Source organism: Candida metapsilosis (genome assembly GCF_017655625.1).
Source record: "Candida metapsilosis strain BP57 chromosome Unknown scaffold8, whole genome shotgun sequence".
NCBI classification, from domain to species: Eukaryota; Fungi; Ascomycota; class Pichiomycetes; order Serinales; family Debaryomycetaceae; genus Lodderomyces; species Lodderomyces metapsilosis.
In genome coordinates this window covers 229,438-245,131 of record NW_027138166.1, presented here as the reverse complement: position 1 = coordinate 245,131, position 15,694 = coordinate 229,438, and the positions used below count along the sequence as shown (strand labels likewise).

The following is a 15,694-nucleotide window of genomic DNA, read 5'->3' as shown; positions in this document are numbered from 1 at the left end:
GAATGATAGAGCGTAAACCAAGATTGATCGTTCGCTCAACATTGTAGCTTGGACACAAGGCTACACTTTTGCGGATGTTTCATCGTATGATAACAACAGAAGATGCGGTTTTCCAAAAATAAATTACACAATATCATCTGCCAAAAAGTTTAAGTTTGGGTTAAGGTTTAGCTTTTTTTTTCTTGGTATATTAAACTTTAGTTGAAAATTGATCGTAAGCTCGTACGGCACCAAATTCTCGCAACTTTGAATACGCCTTATCTGCTGCTCTAGATAGATAAGAGTTCGCGAAGGGTGTGAGAAACATACTCCAAGAATTCTCAGTTCAGCTTAGCAAAGTTACGTTTTACACGTATTAGCGCTTCAATAAGAATTGCCAAAGCTGTCGCAAATTGGTTTTTAAACGAATGTTATAAGGTTCTACCCGAACTCCTCAAAGCACACTTTCAATTGTGGTCATCGTCTTTTCTCGCAATTTTACTGGACGATAACGTAATTTCAATTGTTTGATGCCTTTCATTGTTCGGCATTGTTCTCTTAAAATTGTGGTTACTTTCCATATGCACAAGTTTGTGTAAATTTCACATTTTTTTTTTTTCGTGCCGTACGATCAAGTGTGATTGACACATTTTCTTTTTGATTTTAGTATCACAATGACGCAATTTTTAAAAGTTGTAACGGGGTTGAGAATGTTGGACAGTACGCTTGATGCCCCAAAAAGTAAGAAACCTCTCTTCTTACTCTCCAGGCAAGTAGAATAGCAAGATGTATTTCCTGCAAGCTCGACGGACTTTTCCGTGTCACAGTGCATGAAGAGTTTGTGTAACTAAATTAGAAAGAGGCATTTTTGACGTGCTGGCGCATACGAACTATAGTCGCAGAGTGTTTAGGCGGTCAGCTTTGCCCTTCGAAAAACGAACTCAGTGTCAATATGAACCAGAAAGAATGCGTGAGAGTAAGCCTTTAAGTTACTTCTTCCAGTCAGTGCTGAGTGTGCTGCACTTATTGCTGGCACGTCTGTGCACTTAAAATATACTTGCCGCTCTGGTTGCGAACTGCTGTTTAATTGTTGATCCAATTTCATGTAGGTTGAGCAATAATAAGGATGCAACCAACCGCAATTCAGTCCAAGATGATATGAATTTGTGCATTTGTAGGTGCTTACCCCGCAAAATAAGCATTTTAAAGACAATGAGGACCAAATTTTGCATGACAATAAGAAGACTTAAGATCAGCTGCAGTAGGACTGGAGTCGAAACCCAGCTAGGCACGAATCGTGAAGTCTTCGTACACTTTGCCGTCTCTCACGAGCTTTGGATTCGTGCAACGCTATCAAAATTGCACCACTACACGCTTAGACGGAGACGGCCTTGACAACGTCAAATAAATTTAGTAACCATACTGTAACTTATTTTTTTTTCACTATTATGATGCAATTTAGGGTCTAGAAGTAATTATAACCTTCGCTGGATAGCAAGAACACACTCTACAAATCTGTCAAAACTCATAATCTCATGTCACTTACACACAAATATACCTATGTAGAAAACAATCTTCACTTCTTTTAATCTCTAGATCGTCACTATGGATAGTGACCTTTTCTTGGTCCAAAGTATCCATCTGGTGCCAGAATTGTAGCATTCAATCTACCAGTCATATTTCCATCATAACCTTTATACATAACAGTATTACCCCACCAGTTGATATCTTTCTCATGATACATGACAGCAAAGAATATAATAATCGACGAAAATGCAACGCCCCCGTCTAGTCCACAAGAAAGTAAATAGTTGTATTTTTGCCACCATGCCTCATATTTCCTTTTGATGTACCACATAAAAGCCAAAGATACGTATACACCTGGGATGAAGTAAGACATGTTGTATGGTGCCCAGTTCAATATACCTCCAATGACAATCGATGGCTCAAATGTTTTAACATACTTTTGTGGGCCCCATTTCTTCAATACAATGCAAGGGAATGCTAATAAGAACCCTATCAAAAAACACCATTGTAAGATCGGATATAATCCACTAAAAACTTTCTTTGGTCCGATAACACCCCAAAGGACGGAAGCGTTATAAAATGATCTACCCATGGGGCAAGTGAACTTTTGTGTGTTATCTGGATGACAATAATCCTTTATTCCGGTGATTTGGTAATTCAAAATTGCCAATTGAATAAACGAAGCAACTAAAATTGAAACTAATTGTGCTCTGAAGGTTGCACGAGGTGGAAGTTTAGCATAATGACCTTGTTTCAAATCATTAACAAAGTTTTGTGCTTGTCCATCGATATTGTACCCTAAAGCTTTAATGAGTGCTAAAGCTAACCCATTACCTGGAATGGCATATCCAACAATCAACTCAACCAACACATTCAATCCAAACGAAAACCCAGTCCTAGCAGCAACAGTTGTCAATGGAATCAAAAATACAAAGTTGATACCCAACGCAAAAAAGATTCCCCAGACAGGACATTGAGCGGGATAGACTTTTACACACAATATAGCCAAGACGATTGAGACGACCAACACACACATATACGCCCACTCTGGTACTTCTGGATATGCTTTCATCATCACACTATGTGGATCTGTAAAACCTTCATATGTGGATTCCCTAAAGTGCCTTAAAGCTGAATATAATCCCTTCAATGCATGCCACATTGGCTTATATTGCATACCGATCTCATACACGATGTGGAAAGGATATATCGCAAAGAAGGCTCCATAAAGAAACAAGTTGGCAGCCGAGTAAAACGGAGGTCCAATTTCTTGATATTTTGATTCATCAAATAAACTTTTTTCATTAACAACAGCTGTAACGGCATAAGGTTCACCAGTGTTTGTAAAAAGAACATTGGAATTGATTGGTAAATAGCCAGTCCATTTATAGTTGGTATACCAAAGTCCGAGGATGCTGAACATACCAATAAACATACCGACAATCAAATTCGTCTGATTGTAAAACGGAAGCTTCAATGGAGTATTTTGACTCATCATGTTCCAATCAAATGTAGAAATAGGATTTAGTCCTAACCCTCCGAGAAAACCTGTAACTGCTGCGAGGTTTTGATTATCTGGTTTTATCCACGCCATCCACGAAAAATATGACAATGCTTGGAACAAGTAATCAGGTACCCAAAAGTAAAGGAACGAGGCAGCAAATGTAATAAAAAAGAACGCATAACCTGAGATTGTCCAACCATTGATGTTCTCTTTTTTTGACTTCGTCAACAATGTTTTATTCAATGCAATACCTGGTAAAATGATTGGCCATACAGCTTCGACAGGATAAACTGCAAACTTACGGATCAACCCAGCAAATCCAATCCCCATAAAATTCGTTGACAAGATAAGCAACACTTGATATCCAAAATCGACCCATTCATTGTTATAGAACATTTTTGATTTCTGCATCAAAATATTGGACGACACATACGATGTACCACCACCTGACACGGAACAAAAGATTGTCGCCAACATTTGTTCTTTGAAAGTGTAAGGTCCAGGGTTCAAATCAAACGACCACTTCCAGAGTTTAATTTTCCACTTAGGTAAAATCCATTCACACAACAAACCACTTGGGTACAAAAATATTTGAACAACAGCAACAGCAAGAGTAATAGCAGGTTGTCTCTCTCTGAAAAATTGGTTGATGACAGCACCAATTGCGGTCCAAATGATACCAATGAGGTAGACCCTAAACGTTTCCACTGGAATTGTAGGATCATCAAATGGGAGTGCGATTGCTCTAATCTCAGGATAAGGTGCCCAATAAGCTATCAACGCAGCCTCCAACCGAACTTGCAAATTCCAATCAACAATTTCCGGTTCTCCAGTCAAAGGATCGTTTGTACCGGAGTCGCCTTTTGCAATGATTGATGTGTAATCTGGAAGTGGATCCATTTTCTCTTTATTTGAAAGCGAATCTGATGCCTCCTTTTCCAGCTGTGTTTGTTCATCCATTATTGAAGGCTGGTAGTCCACCAACAATTGCCACAACGCCAAGTCATGATCTTGAATGTTGACGTCATGTAAATGCTCAGTAATTGCTTCTTTTAAAATCTCAACAGCTTCCTCTGGTGGCAATTGCTCAATTTTTTCAAACATAAACGAGCATTCAGGAGGTAAATCATCAAAGTTTTCTAAAACGTCAAAATGTAATCTCTTCAATACAAAGTTTTTTTCATCTTCAGATAATGTAGTACCAACTTCACCCAAAGATAACGGATTTGATAAAATTGCATCTAAATTGACTTCGTGATCCTCCGCTTGTAAGTGACTCCCGGAGCTATGAATAGGGGAGATTGAATCGGCACCTGCAGACAACGTTGGTACTTTCTCGGTACTCATTTTGAGCTCAATTTGTTAATGGAAATGCGAGGTGGAGCTTCAGCATCAGCAAATTGAGGGAAATAACAAGCCTATATATATGCACATCTCATTCTAACTTAAATAAACTTACGCGAGAGCGTAGCTGTCGTACGATCAATTTCTGTGTTAGTCCTCATCTGTAGTACAAAAGGGGTATGCATTGTGAAAACTTCTCTCGTGGTTTTATGCCGGTTATGCATAGCATTGGAAAACGCAAAATGCCTTTTTCTTCCCAGATGCTTAACCATACAGCGGGGATGTTTCAAGATCATTCTCTATTATGCATGGGTTGTAGTGATGCATGTTTCCGGTTTGTAGTTTTGCTTTGACTTTGATTCATAGTAAAAGTTGGGGAATGAATATAGCGTAGACCAGAGGAAGTGCGTTGTTCATCCTGTCATAAAGAAAGAAAAAAAAAAATCCAAATCTGATTTTACCGCCGAGCTCGAATATTCTTAACAGTTTCCACGAAAATTTCTGGAATTCTGAAATACTGAAATCACAAATGCCTTCCGTGATTCGTTATCGATTGTGACGTTTGGAAATGAAGATTCTACAATGTAAGCACGTTTTTTTGACACCATACATAGTTCCGTATATGATTTGTTGGTTTTGTGTCAAATAGATCTCATTGAAAAACTTTTACGAGATTTGAAAAGCAGTTACGAGGGCACTCTTCAAGTATATTTGCCACAAGAGGCTTGATGGTCGGGGCTTAGGTTACTCAGGGCTCCTGAATATAATTTTTGTGCTAATTTAACGGCCTTTTAGAATGATGCTAACTACTTGAAACGATTTTAAAATACTTAAAATTATACAAAATACAGCTAAATTCTCACACTCCTTGTCTGCTCGAGAATTCAGCTTCATCATTTTAGTTGTAAGTGAATCCAACTAAGTTGGTAAGAGGAGAAAACCATAACTATTGTTGTGGCCTCGCCATCGATGATCGTACCAATGCAACATAATCTTTCAAACCAGTGCGGCATAAATGTCTGTAAATAACGACACCCTTCTTCGTGTATATTACTATCGCTTACTTCACTTAAGGATAGTAACCTTTTCTTGGACCAAAGTATCCATCTGGTGCCAGAATTGTAGCATTCAATCTACCGGTCATGTCCCCGTCATAACCTTTATACATGACAGTATTACCCCACCAGTTGATATCCTTCTCATGATACATAACAGCAAAGAATATAATAATCGACGAAAATGCAACGCCCCCGTCTAGTCCACAAGAAAGTAAATAGTTGTATTTTTGCCACCATGCCTCATATTTCCTTTTGATGTACCACATAAAAGCCAAAGATACGTATACACCTGGGATGAAGTAAGACATGTTGTAAGGTGCCCAATTCAACATACCTCCAATGATGATTGATGGTTCAAATGTTTTAACAAATTTTTGTGGGCCCCATTTCTTCAATGCAATGCAAGGGAACGCTAACAAAAAGCCAATCAAAAAACACCATTGTAAGATCGGATACAAACCACCGAAAACTTTCTTTGGTCCGATAACACCCCAAAGGACGGAAGCGTTATAAAATGATCTACCACCAGGACATGTAAATCTTTGTCTGTTATAAGGGTCACAATAGTCTTTAATACCGGTAATTTGATAATTCAAAAGAGCTAATTGAATAAAAGAAGCAACTAAGATTGAAAGTAGTTGACATCTGAAGGTTGCACGAGGTGGAAGTTTAGCATAATGACCTTGTTTCAAATCATTAACAAAGTTTTGAGCTTGTCCATCAATATTATACCCTAAAGCTTTGATGAAAGCTAATGCCAAACCATTACCGGGAATGGCATATCCAACAATCAACTCAACCAACACATTCAATCCAAACGAAAATCCAGTTCTAGCTGCAACCGTTGTCAACGGAATCAAAAATACAAAGTTGATACCCAACGCAAAGAAGATTCCCCAGACAGGAGTTTGAGCGGGGTAGACTTTCACGCACAATATAGCCAACACGATCGAGATGATCAAAACAATCAAATATGCCCATTCTGGTACCTCTGGATAAACTCTCATCATTACACTATGCGGATCTGTGAAACCTTCGTATGTTGATTCTCTAAAGTTCCTTAGGGCTGAACCCAACCCCTTTACTGCATGCCACATTTGCTTATATTACATACCGATCTCATACACAATGTGGAAAGGATAAATTGCAAAGAAAGCACCATATAGAAACAAATTTGCTGCAGAGTAAAATGGAGGTCCAATTTCTTGATATTTTGATTCATCAAATAAACTTTTCTCATTAACAACTGCTGTGACGGCATAAGGTTCACCAGTGTTTGTATAAAGAACATTTGAATTGATTGGTATGTAACCAGTCCACTTATAGTTGGTGTACCAAAGTCCAAGAATACCGAATAACGCAATGAACATACCAACAATCATGTTGGTTTGATTGTAGAATGGCAATTGCAAAGGCGAGTTCAGTCTGATTATATTCCAATCGAAAGTGGAAATTGGATTGAGTCCTAACCCTCCGAGAAAACCTGTAACTGCTGCGAGGTTTTGATTATCTGGTTTTATCCACGCCATCCACGAAAAATATGACAACGCTTGAAATAAGTAATCAGGTACCCAAAAGTAAAGGAACGAGGCAGCAAATGTAATAAAAAAGAACGCATAACCTGAGATTGTCCAACCATTGATGTTCTCGTTTTTCGACTTGGTCAATAAAGCTTTGTTCAATGCAATACCTGGTAAAATGATTGGCCATAATGCTTGAACTGGGTATACCGCAAACTTACGTATAATCCCTGCAAGTCCTATTCCCATGAAATTCGTTGACAATATCAACAAAACTTGGTATCCAAAGTCGACCCATTTGTTGTCATAAAATAACTCAGATTTCTGCATCAAGATGTTTGACGACACATACGATGTTCCACCACCAGACACGGAACAAAAGATAGTCGCCAACATTTGCTCTTTGAAAGTGTAAGGTCCAGGGTTCAAATCAATAACCCAGTTCTTCCAAAGCTTGATTTTCCACTTAGGCAAGATCCATTCACATAACAAACCACTTGGATACAAAAATATTTGAACAACAGCAACAGCAAGAGTAATAGCAGGTTGTCTCTCAGTAAAGAACTGGTTGATGACAGCACCAATTGCGGTCCAAATGATACCAATAAGATAAACTCTAAAAGTTTCAACAGGAATGGTAGGATCATCAAATGGGAGGGTGATTGCTCTAACTTCTGGGTATGGTGCCCAATAAGCTACCATCACTGCCTCCAACCGAACTTGCAAATTCCAATCAACAATTTTCGGTTCCCCAGTCGAAGGATCATTTGCATCAGACTCGTTTGCTTCGATTACTGAGGTGTAGTCAGGAAGTGGACCCATCTTGTCCTTTTCCGTAACTATCTCCTGTTGTGTAAGCTTCAGTGCATTTAGAGGTTCATAGTCAACCAACTCTTTCCATAATGCTAAGTCATGATCTTGAATGTTGACGTCGTGCTGATGCTCTATAATTGCCTCTTTTAAAATTTCAACAGCTTCCTCTGGTGACATTTGTTCAATCTTTTCAAACATGAATGAGCATTCAGGGGGTAAGTCATTATAGTTCTCCAAAACATCAAAGTGCAATCTTTTCATGACAAACCTTTTTTCAGCATCAGTTAAGGTCGTACCAACTTCACTTAAGGATAAAGGATTTGATAAAACTGCATCTAAATTGACTTCATGATCCTCTGCTTGTAAATGGCTTCCTGTACTGTGAACGGGGGAGATTGAGTCAACCCCACCGGACAAAGATGGCACCTTCTCGGTAGTCATTTTGAGATACACGTAGATAAGTAACTACTGAATATTTCATTACCCGACGAATATTCTTCAACCTTTATATAGCTCTATAAACCCCACTACTATGAGGAAAATCTCCACAACGGGAAATCGTATGTTGTGCTAGGATAAACTATATCCACGCACGGCACCAAAAAGCACAAAACGTACCTCTTAATTGGACTTTAAGCTTTTCATGGAGTAGTCTAATTGTAGTAAGGTGGTTCTCCATCGTGTGATACTTGTTCAAGTTCTATTTTGCAATCTTAAATTTTAAGCTATTAATACACAAAATTAACATAAATTGACAATTTTACGCGCTGTCACATAGAACTCTTGTCTTGGCACTATTGGATTAAAGGAAAAGGTTTCATTGCATTCATTGAAACTTCCCATAAATGGGAGTAAGATTTTTCGCTGTTTCAAAAGGGTGTCAGGTATACAGCTGAGAAATGAAGAGTTGTGGATAAGCTTTTGGGAACGCCTTGCCTTTTTGCGTTCAATTCATCTGATACTGTGAGCAAGTCAAAACTTGATGATAAAATTAAGGTGTAAAGCGAACAACATGGTAATTCTTGGCATGAAAAGCTCTCATGAAATGCGCTTCCCAAACTTGAATGATCACATCATTTAACTAAGAGTTTAAAATTTCTTTTTCTCTTATTTTCTATTCAAATAGTGTCATAATTAATGGTGAGAGCCAAGTCCTCAAAAGTAATATCACATAGCTCGGCCAGATGAGCCCTAACTCCAGCCGCAGTATCCCTCCAACAACTTTTGAGGGATACATCCAAACACAAATACAGCGAATAAAGTATTGAAAGCGCTATTAAATTGGTAGGATAAACAACTCCGCTTTCTTTGCAGTTGATTAGTTTTGCTACAATCCTATTGGTAGATAACAGTAAAGTGTAGGCATATGCACTATTCTTTTGTGTGGTTTTAATGCACAATTGTAGGTACACCTTATGCGGCCTGCAGCCAAAATATTCGCCTCAAAACACCATAGCGGTAAGCGTCGACTTCAGCATAAAATGGGTAAGAACTAATGCACACCCGTACGTCCTTCTTACTCGGTTACGGTACCTGACCACAACATCACCATTTGACCTGAGAGGAATCCAGAAAAGAAAGCTTTTCCCGATAACTCCTCACTGCGTGACACCGAGGCTTAATATTAGATGGAGGTTCCCTAAAATTCACTATGTTACAATAGACTTCCAGACTAAACTTTAAAGTTGGAGGCCAATCTAATTAGAAAATTTGTTTATACTTTACTCTGAACGTTTGATGTTGGCGCCGAAGTGTTGAGGATTTCCCAAAGCAGTTATTTGTTGGATGTCGCGCAAATGAAATTTTTCTCCTAAAGCTTTGTGTTTTCAGCGATTCCGGGCTCAATTTTGCACGGAAATTGATATGCGCGAGGGAAACATAAACAAAAGAAAGATTGCATTCAACTAAAATTAAGTCAACCTGAAAGTTTATTTCAATGTCAGAAATGCCGTATAGAGCTTTTTGTAAACCCGTACATTGTACGGCACTTTAACTTTTTTTTCATTTCTTCTTTTTTATTTTTCCTTTTCTGTCTTGCTGCAAAAATCGGACCACAAAAAAAAGCATTGAGGTGTTGATCTTTTAGTTGCATTTTAGGATGTAACACTATGCCATAAAGTAGTCAAGTCAGCTCCCCCTTTGCTCCATTTTTTTGTTGAAAGTATAGTAACTATGCTCAATATTTCATAAAGACTTCAAGTTGGTTCAATATGATCGAGTGTTCTCTTTGCATTACTATTGCCCCAAATATAGAGCTCTGGTTATAGCAACGTTATCATGTTATAACACCTGATTGCAGAAGAAACTTTTATGAATTTACTCTTGGTGGCCCTGTGAAAGAAAAGTCTGCTCAATATTGGTGCAAATTTTAGAAAACGGATCTGAAATTATTATCTTATTTAACATCTGCTTACCATCGGTAAAGAAGTAGACTCTGTAAAGATAGTATAATCGACATTACTTCCCTGAGTTCACAAAAGACAGTTGCGAAGTTGATGATAAAGTTCAGCATCTCAGTTCTGATTTCGTTCCCAGACCGGTATGAAACCTTTGGCGATCAAAAAGAAGTGATATAGCTACATGTCCGGCTGGAGTTACAATTATCCTAAACTATTTCCACATACTACTAATCATATTGCTTTTGACGGCGAATGCTACTGAAAACGTGTCATATCAAAGAGTCACGTGAAATGCACGATGTATTAAAAGATAAACTGTTTGTTTTGAAAAAGCCGCACCAACTTTTGCCCAAATAATCTCTCAATACTAGTGCTCAGGGGATAGTGAAAAATATAACATTCAAGGATTTAACTTCCAGCAGAGGTGGGAATTTGATGAAAGTGGTACTTTCGTGAGTCCACTTTACTAGTTCCATTGAAGCTGCGCTACATCTCTTATTCAAGATGCGTTATGTTGTACGTGTTAAATTGGTCTTAAACTTTTTATTATTTTTTTTTTTTTCTTGTGTTTGTATTGTTCTTCATTTGGTTACGTCAATTTTTGTTTCTTCGCTTAAAACCAATGGCATAGGAAAAGTTCAAATCTATCGTCCTCATTGGTGAAATAAGTATATCGACTTCATGTGCGTAACAGTATCAAAGATAAACCGCTGTAGATGAGCATGATGACTGCCCTTATCCAGGATTCAAGATTCGTTGCGTGATAGTGGGGGACTAGGTCCTGCACTCTCAGAAGGCAGTTAGTTAAGTAGCTAAAGGGGCCAGAGGGTACAATTCTGTAGACTTAGTACCCCCTGCTATGTTTCTCTTTCATCTCATACTTTATCCAGTTAAATGTAAGATCCCTCTCACCCTGATTTCAAGATCGTGTGACCTTACATGCTTCCTCGAAAACACAGTGTATGAAATTCGACAACAGAAACAATTCACCGTTTATTACAACAGAATCGTGTCAACTGTCTCTACTTCGACAATATACAAAGTCCGCCTCAGATAACACTTGAACAAGATTATGCTTTTCCTAAGAAAATTACGACGTATACTGCATATAAGTAATAGTACCATATAAATTGAAAATCAAAACAAAAAATAAAAAAAATTAGAAAATTAAAAATAAAAAAAAAAAAAACAAGAAGAGAGAGAGAAAAAGAAAGAAAGCTATAATTTCCAAACTGTCAACTATAAGAAACCATACTTTATCAACAATAGAATCACATATTACAACTGCACCAGACACACAGACAAGCTACAATATAAACACCACCCCTAATACATCAATTACCAACAAGAAGATAGTCAAAGTGGTCTGATAGTATACATTTGTTATCTCTAACTATTTTACAGTGTTCTTACTGTGTGTGTTATATTTTTTTACAACCACCCCCTCATAAAATTTGATCCAACTTTTCGTCATTCTTTAATCACTTCCAAGTCTCATTATCTTGAAACTCATCAGAAGTCCAATATTCATTTCTAGGTAAACCCCACTACAGTTAATATATCACATTCTATTCAAAAACAAGAGTCACTCAAACTAACGAAATCTACCGCATGAAACCATGAATGAAGCTCCAGATGATTATACACAAGCCAAACTGGTTGATGGCTCACCATCAAGACAGAAACCTCGCGAATTAGCGTCACCCATGCAGGCAGTGACTAGGAATGACGATACCCAAAATTATTACTATACTCGTTACCAACAACAATACCAGATTCCAAATACAGCACCTCCATTAGATCGAAGGTTGGGATCCAGAGGCCATTCACGATCACGCTCTCATAATTCAGATCAAAAGCATCCAAATAATCGGTTGTTCCACCCAGTGAATCATAACGCATTTAATCAATATCCATCATATCCCATGAATACAGCGTCACCTAAACCTTCATCAGCTCCACCACCTTCGCCCCAAATGAAGCGACAACAACATCCCAGCTCTGGAAGAAACCTTTGGCATACTGAACATCTGAACAGACCTAATGACTCACAACCAAATTGGTCTACATTGATTCCACCTTTGAATGATACATCGAGAGATCCGAGTACAGGAAATCAGTCACCACCGCAGCAAAGGCCTATGGGTTCAAGTAATGGACACCACACTCCAAATGTACAAAGGCAAACACCCACTGAAGAAGGATCGTCTCATAAAGCACATCTTGATCCGTCACAAAGGCACTCCATTGCCATATCACCAACACCGGAAAAGCAGGATGCAGAAGACGAAAAGAGGCGCAATAAGGACCCTTTAGATGTACCTGATTTACCACCGGATGTTAATAGTAGGCCCAGAACAAAGAAAAAGAGCCGAAAAATTTGTCAGAAATGTGGACTTGAAATAACTGGCCAGTTTGTGCGTGCTCTACAAAGTGCATACCATGTGGACTGCTTTACTTGTCATGAATGTGGTAAGCAATGTTCCGCAAAGTTTTTTCCCTATGAAATTAAACAGGATGGCAAGTCCACGCTAGTTGCGCTATGTGAATATGATTACTTTAAGAAACTTGATTTGATTTGCTTTAGTTGCAATAATGCATTGCGAGGGCCGTATATTACTGCATTGGGTAATAAGTACCATTTGGAACATTTTAAATGCTCGGTTTGCCAGCACGTTTTTGACTCAGATGAGAGCTATTTCGAACATGAAAATGATATATTTTGCCATTATCATTATTCAAAGTTGTATGCATCGCATTGTGAAGGGTGTCAATCGTCTATATTGAAACAATTTGTGGAATTGTATCGGGGTGGACGGACACAACATTGGCACCCGGAATGCTTTATGGTGCACAAATTTTGGAATGTTTGCATTACTGCTGACTCTGTTGGATTGCAGAAATCGTATGGCTTGGCGGATGACAAGCTAGCTGACTTGAGGGCAATCAAATTATCAGACACAACTCTCACTTCGGAAAGGCTAGTTGGTATAGAGCAGCATATCGAACAGGTAGTGATGAACTGTTGGTTAATGTTGTCTGGATATGAACAGAGTGCAGCAGCGTGCATTTCCGATATGCTTCTCAACGCTTGTACAGGGAATAAACACAACGGGTTGATTGTCACCGGAAAGCTTATTTTGAATGTTGAAATTTTGTTCCATGCATTGGATTACGTGTTATTAGAATGTAAAGTTGCAGCCAGTACCTTACTACCGAAACCAGACCTGCCCGATTTGGAAACTCTGGATTCGTCCACCACTGAGAATGAATATTTCCAATTCTTAAAGAAAGAACCAAGGAACATTACTGGGAAAATTATGAGTTATTTAGCAATATTGCGAAAATCAGCCAGTATATCGAAATCAGGGACATTATCGGCAGAATTGTTGTCCGTCATCACTGGATCTGCCCATTATTTGAAACTATTGATTAGAATTGGGTTGTACAATGCATTAAAGTTGAACAAGTTAAACGGGACTACTATTGCGTTGGATCAATTTTTAAAACTAGTTTCTAGATACGAAGCTGTCGAGTCAAACAAGCTTGAGAGTAAGGAAAATTTGGAAGAATTTAAGGCACAATTGGCAGTACCACAGAGCTCCACAGATGCTTGTACATATTGCTCCAAGAGCATTGAAAAATCATGCGTCAGACTTGGTGATCATAGGTGGCACTGGAAGTGTTTTTTGTGCTCCAAATGCCATCGTCGTATTGATCCATTTGAAGTGAATCAAACACGCTTCAATATAGCCCGTCAGTCAATAATCTGCTCAAATTGTTATGATGGCAGTGGAATCACTGGCTTTGAAGCAGTATCGGATTTGTCACAGTTGGTGTATCTTTTAAAAATTGCCTTGTTGCGGTCGAGATCAGTCATGAATATCGATTTGGAGAATCCAACCATAGCGCCGAATGATGTACATAAACCCTTGCCAGCGTCAAATAGCCAAGATGAACAAGATGATTATAGCAAAACGTTGGATGATGTGACCAGACTAAGAAGTAAAAGACAAAGTCAGAAATTGTCACAATCAGTGAAAAAGAAGGCGAGAAAGTCGGTAATTGTTACAGCACCCGAGGGTGACCAAGCTCACAAGGACGAAGTGCTTACATCAAGACCAGGTGAAGGCGCACTCTCATCAAACTTTGGAGAGTTGGCACTTCAAGCCCAACCACCATCTCAATTTGGAAGAAAATCTAGTAGCGGATCACAACTCTCGTTTGATGGTCATGAAGAGTTATCAGTCAAGAGACAATTACAAATCAGAGACGAACCCCAGAGGCAATTGACAGCCACTCATCTCGATCGTACCTCTGATTTATTAAAGAATGAAAAGTCACTTACGTTGGATGACATTCCAAGAATTGTTGCTGCTGAACAGGCGCGAGATCAGAGGCCCAATGCATTCAAACATCAAAGTAAGCTATATCAAAGAGCAGGATCCCACAAACTCAAGGGAAGTGGGCATAGCCCCATGCAAACAACTCCAAGTAGTGCATTAGACCACATTTTGAATACAAATACTCCAACACATGACCATCCAACTACTTCAAAACAAAAGTTTTACTCCGAGTTGACCAAACGTGAACATTTCATCATGAGACACATTGCAATTGCACTTCTATGTCAAATGAATCATGAAAAATACAACAAGGATGAATTGATAGCTAAAATTCAGTTGAAGAAACCGCCTTCGTTTTGGGAAAAGTTAAAGTTTGGTGGAGGCGGTAGTGGCGGTGGATCAAAAGATAAAGGTAATGCTGTGTTTGGATCCGAATTAAGTGTCGTGACAAAGAAATATGGAGTCGATTCTGATCTTGGTGTTGGTCCATCTAAATTAAGAATCCCCATTGTAGTTGATGATGTCATCAGTGCCTTGAAACAAAAGGATATGTCGGTCGAAGGTATCTTCAGATTGAATGGTAATATCAAGAAGCTCAGAGAGTTGACTGAACAAATAAACAAGAGTCCTTATAAATCACCTGACTTTAGTGCTCACACCGCTGTCCAACTTGCAGCATTGATGAAGAAATGGTTACGTGAGATGCCTACTCCCTTACTAACATTCAACTATTATGATTTGTGGATTTCTTCGCAATTGGAGCAAACACCCGAACTGAAAGAAAAAGTCCTACAGTTAACCTATTGTTTGCTACCTCGTGACCATCGAAACCTTCTTGAAGTTTTGTTATATTTTTTCAGTTGGGTTGCTTCATTCTCCGAAGTGGATAAGGACACCGGGTCCAAAATGGATGCACATAATCTAGCCACAGTGTTAGCTCCAAATATCCTCATATCTAAGCAAGCTCAAGGGCAGAATGAACAAACAGGTGATGCATACTTTTTAGCTATTGAAGTTGTGAATCAATTGATTGAACAGCATGAGGAATTGAGTATTATACCATTGGAGTTAATGAGAATTTTCAGCGCCTGCGGCTTTGATGGACTAGAAAAGGATCCGTCGTCAAAAGAGATTTTGAATCAAATCGACGCTGTTTTGAAAGGAGATTCTGCAAAGTGATGGGTATAGTAGTGTGTACATAATG

General features: G+C 38.6%; 3 protein-coding genes across 3 annotated transcripts; 1 reads left to right on the top strand and 2 right to left on the bottom strand. All coding sequences in view use genetic code 12, as the record gives it.

Moving 5' to 3' along the window:
* Positions 1 to 1,582: 1,582 nt before the first annotated feature.
* I9W82_005618 (OPT2) lies at positions 1,583 to 4,357 on the bottom strand (the record flags this gene model as incomplete). The annotated part of the gene is made up of 1 exon (XM_067694814.1): positions 1,583 to 4,357. The coding sequence occupies one exon, from the start codon at positions 4,355 to 4,357 to the stop codon at positions 1,583 to 1,585; it is 2,775 nt and encodes a 924-aa protein (XP_067546004.1).
* A 1,066-nt stretch (positions 4,358 to 5,423) lies between these two features.
* On the bottom strand, positions 5,424 to 8,186 carry I9W82_005617 (OPT2; the record flags this gene model as incomplete). The annotated part of the gene is made up of 2 exons (XM_067694813.1): positions 5,424 to 6,462; positions 6,538 to 8,186. The coding sequence occupies 2 exons, from the start codon at positions 8,184 to 8,186 to the stop codon at positions 5,424 to 5,426; spliced, it is 2,688 nt and encodes an 895-aa protein (XP_067546003.1).
* Positions 8,187 to 11,763: 3,577 nt separating this feature from the next.
* On the top strand, positions 11,764 to 15,669 carry LRG1 (Lrg1p; the record flags this gene model as incomplete). Its single annotated transcript, XM_067694812.1, has 1 exon — positions 11,764 to 15,669. One exon carries the CDS (start codon positions 11,764 to 11,766, stop codon positions 15,667 to 15,669), a length of 3,906 nt encoding a protein of 1,301 aa, XP_067546002.1.
* Between the last annotated feature and the right edge of the window lie 25 nt (positions 15,670 to 15,694).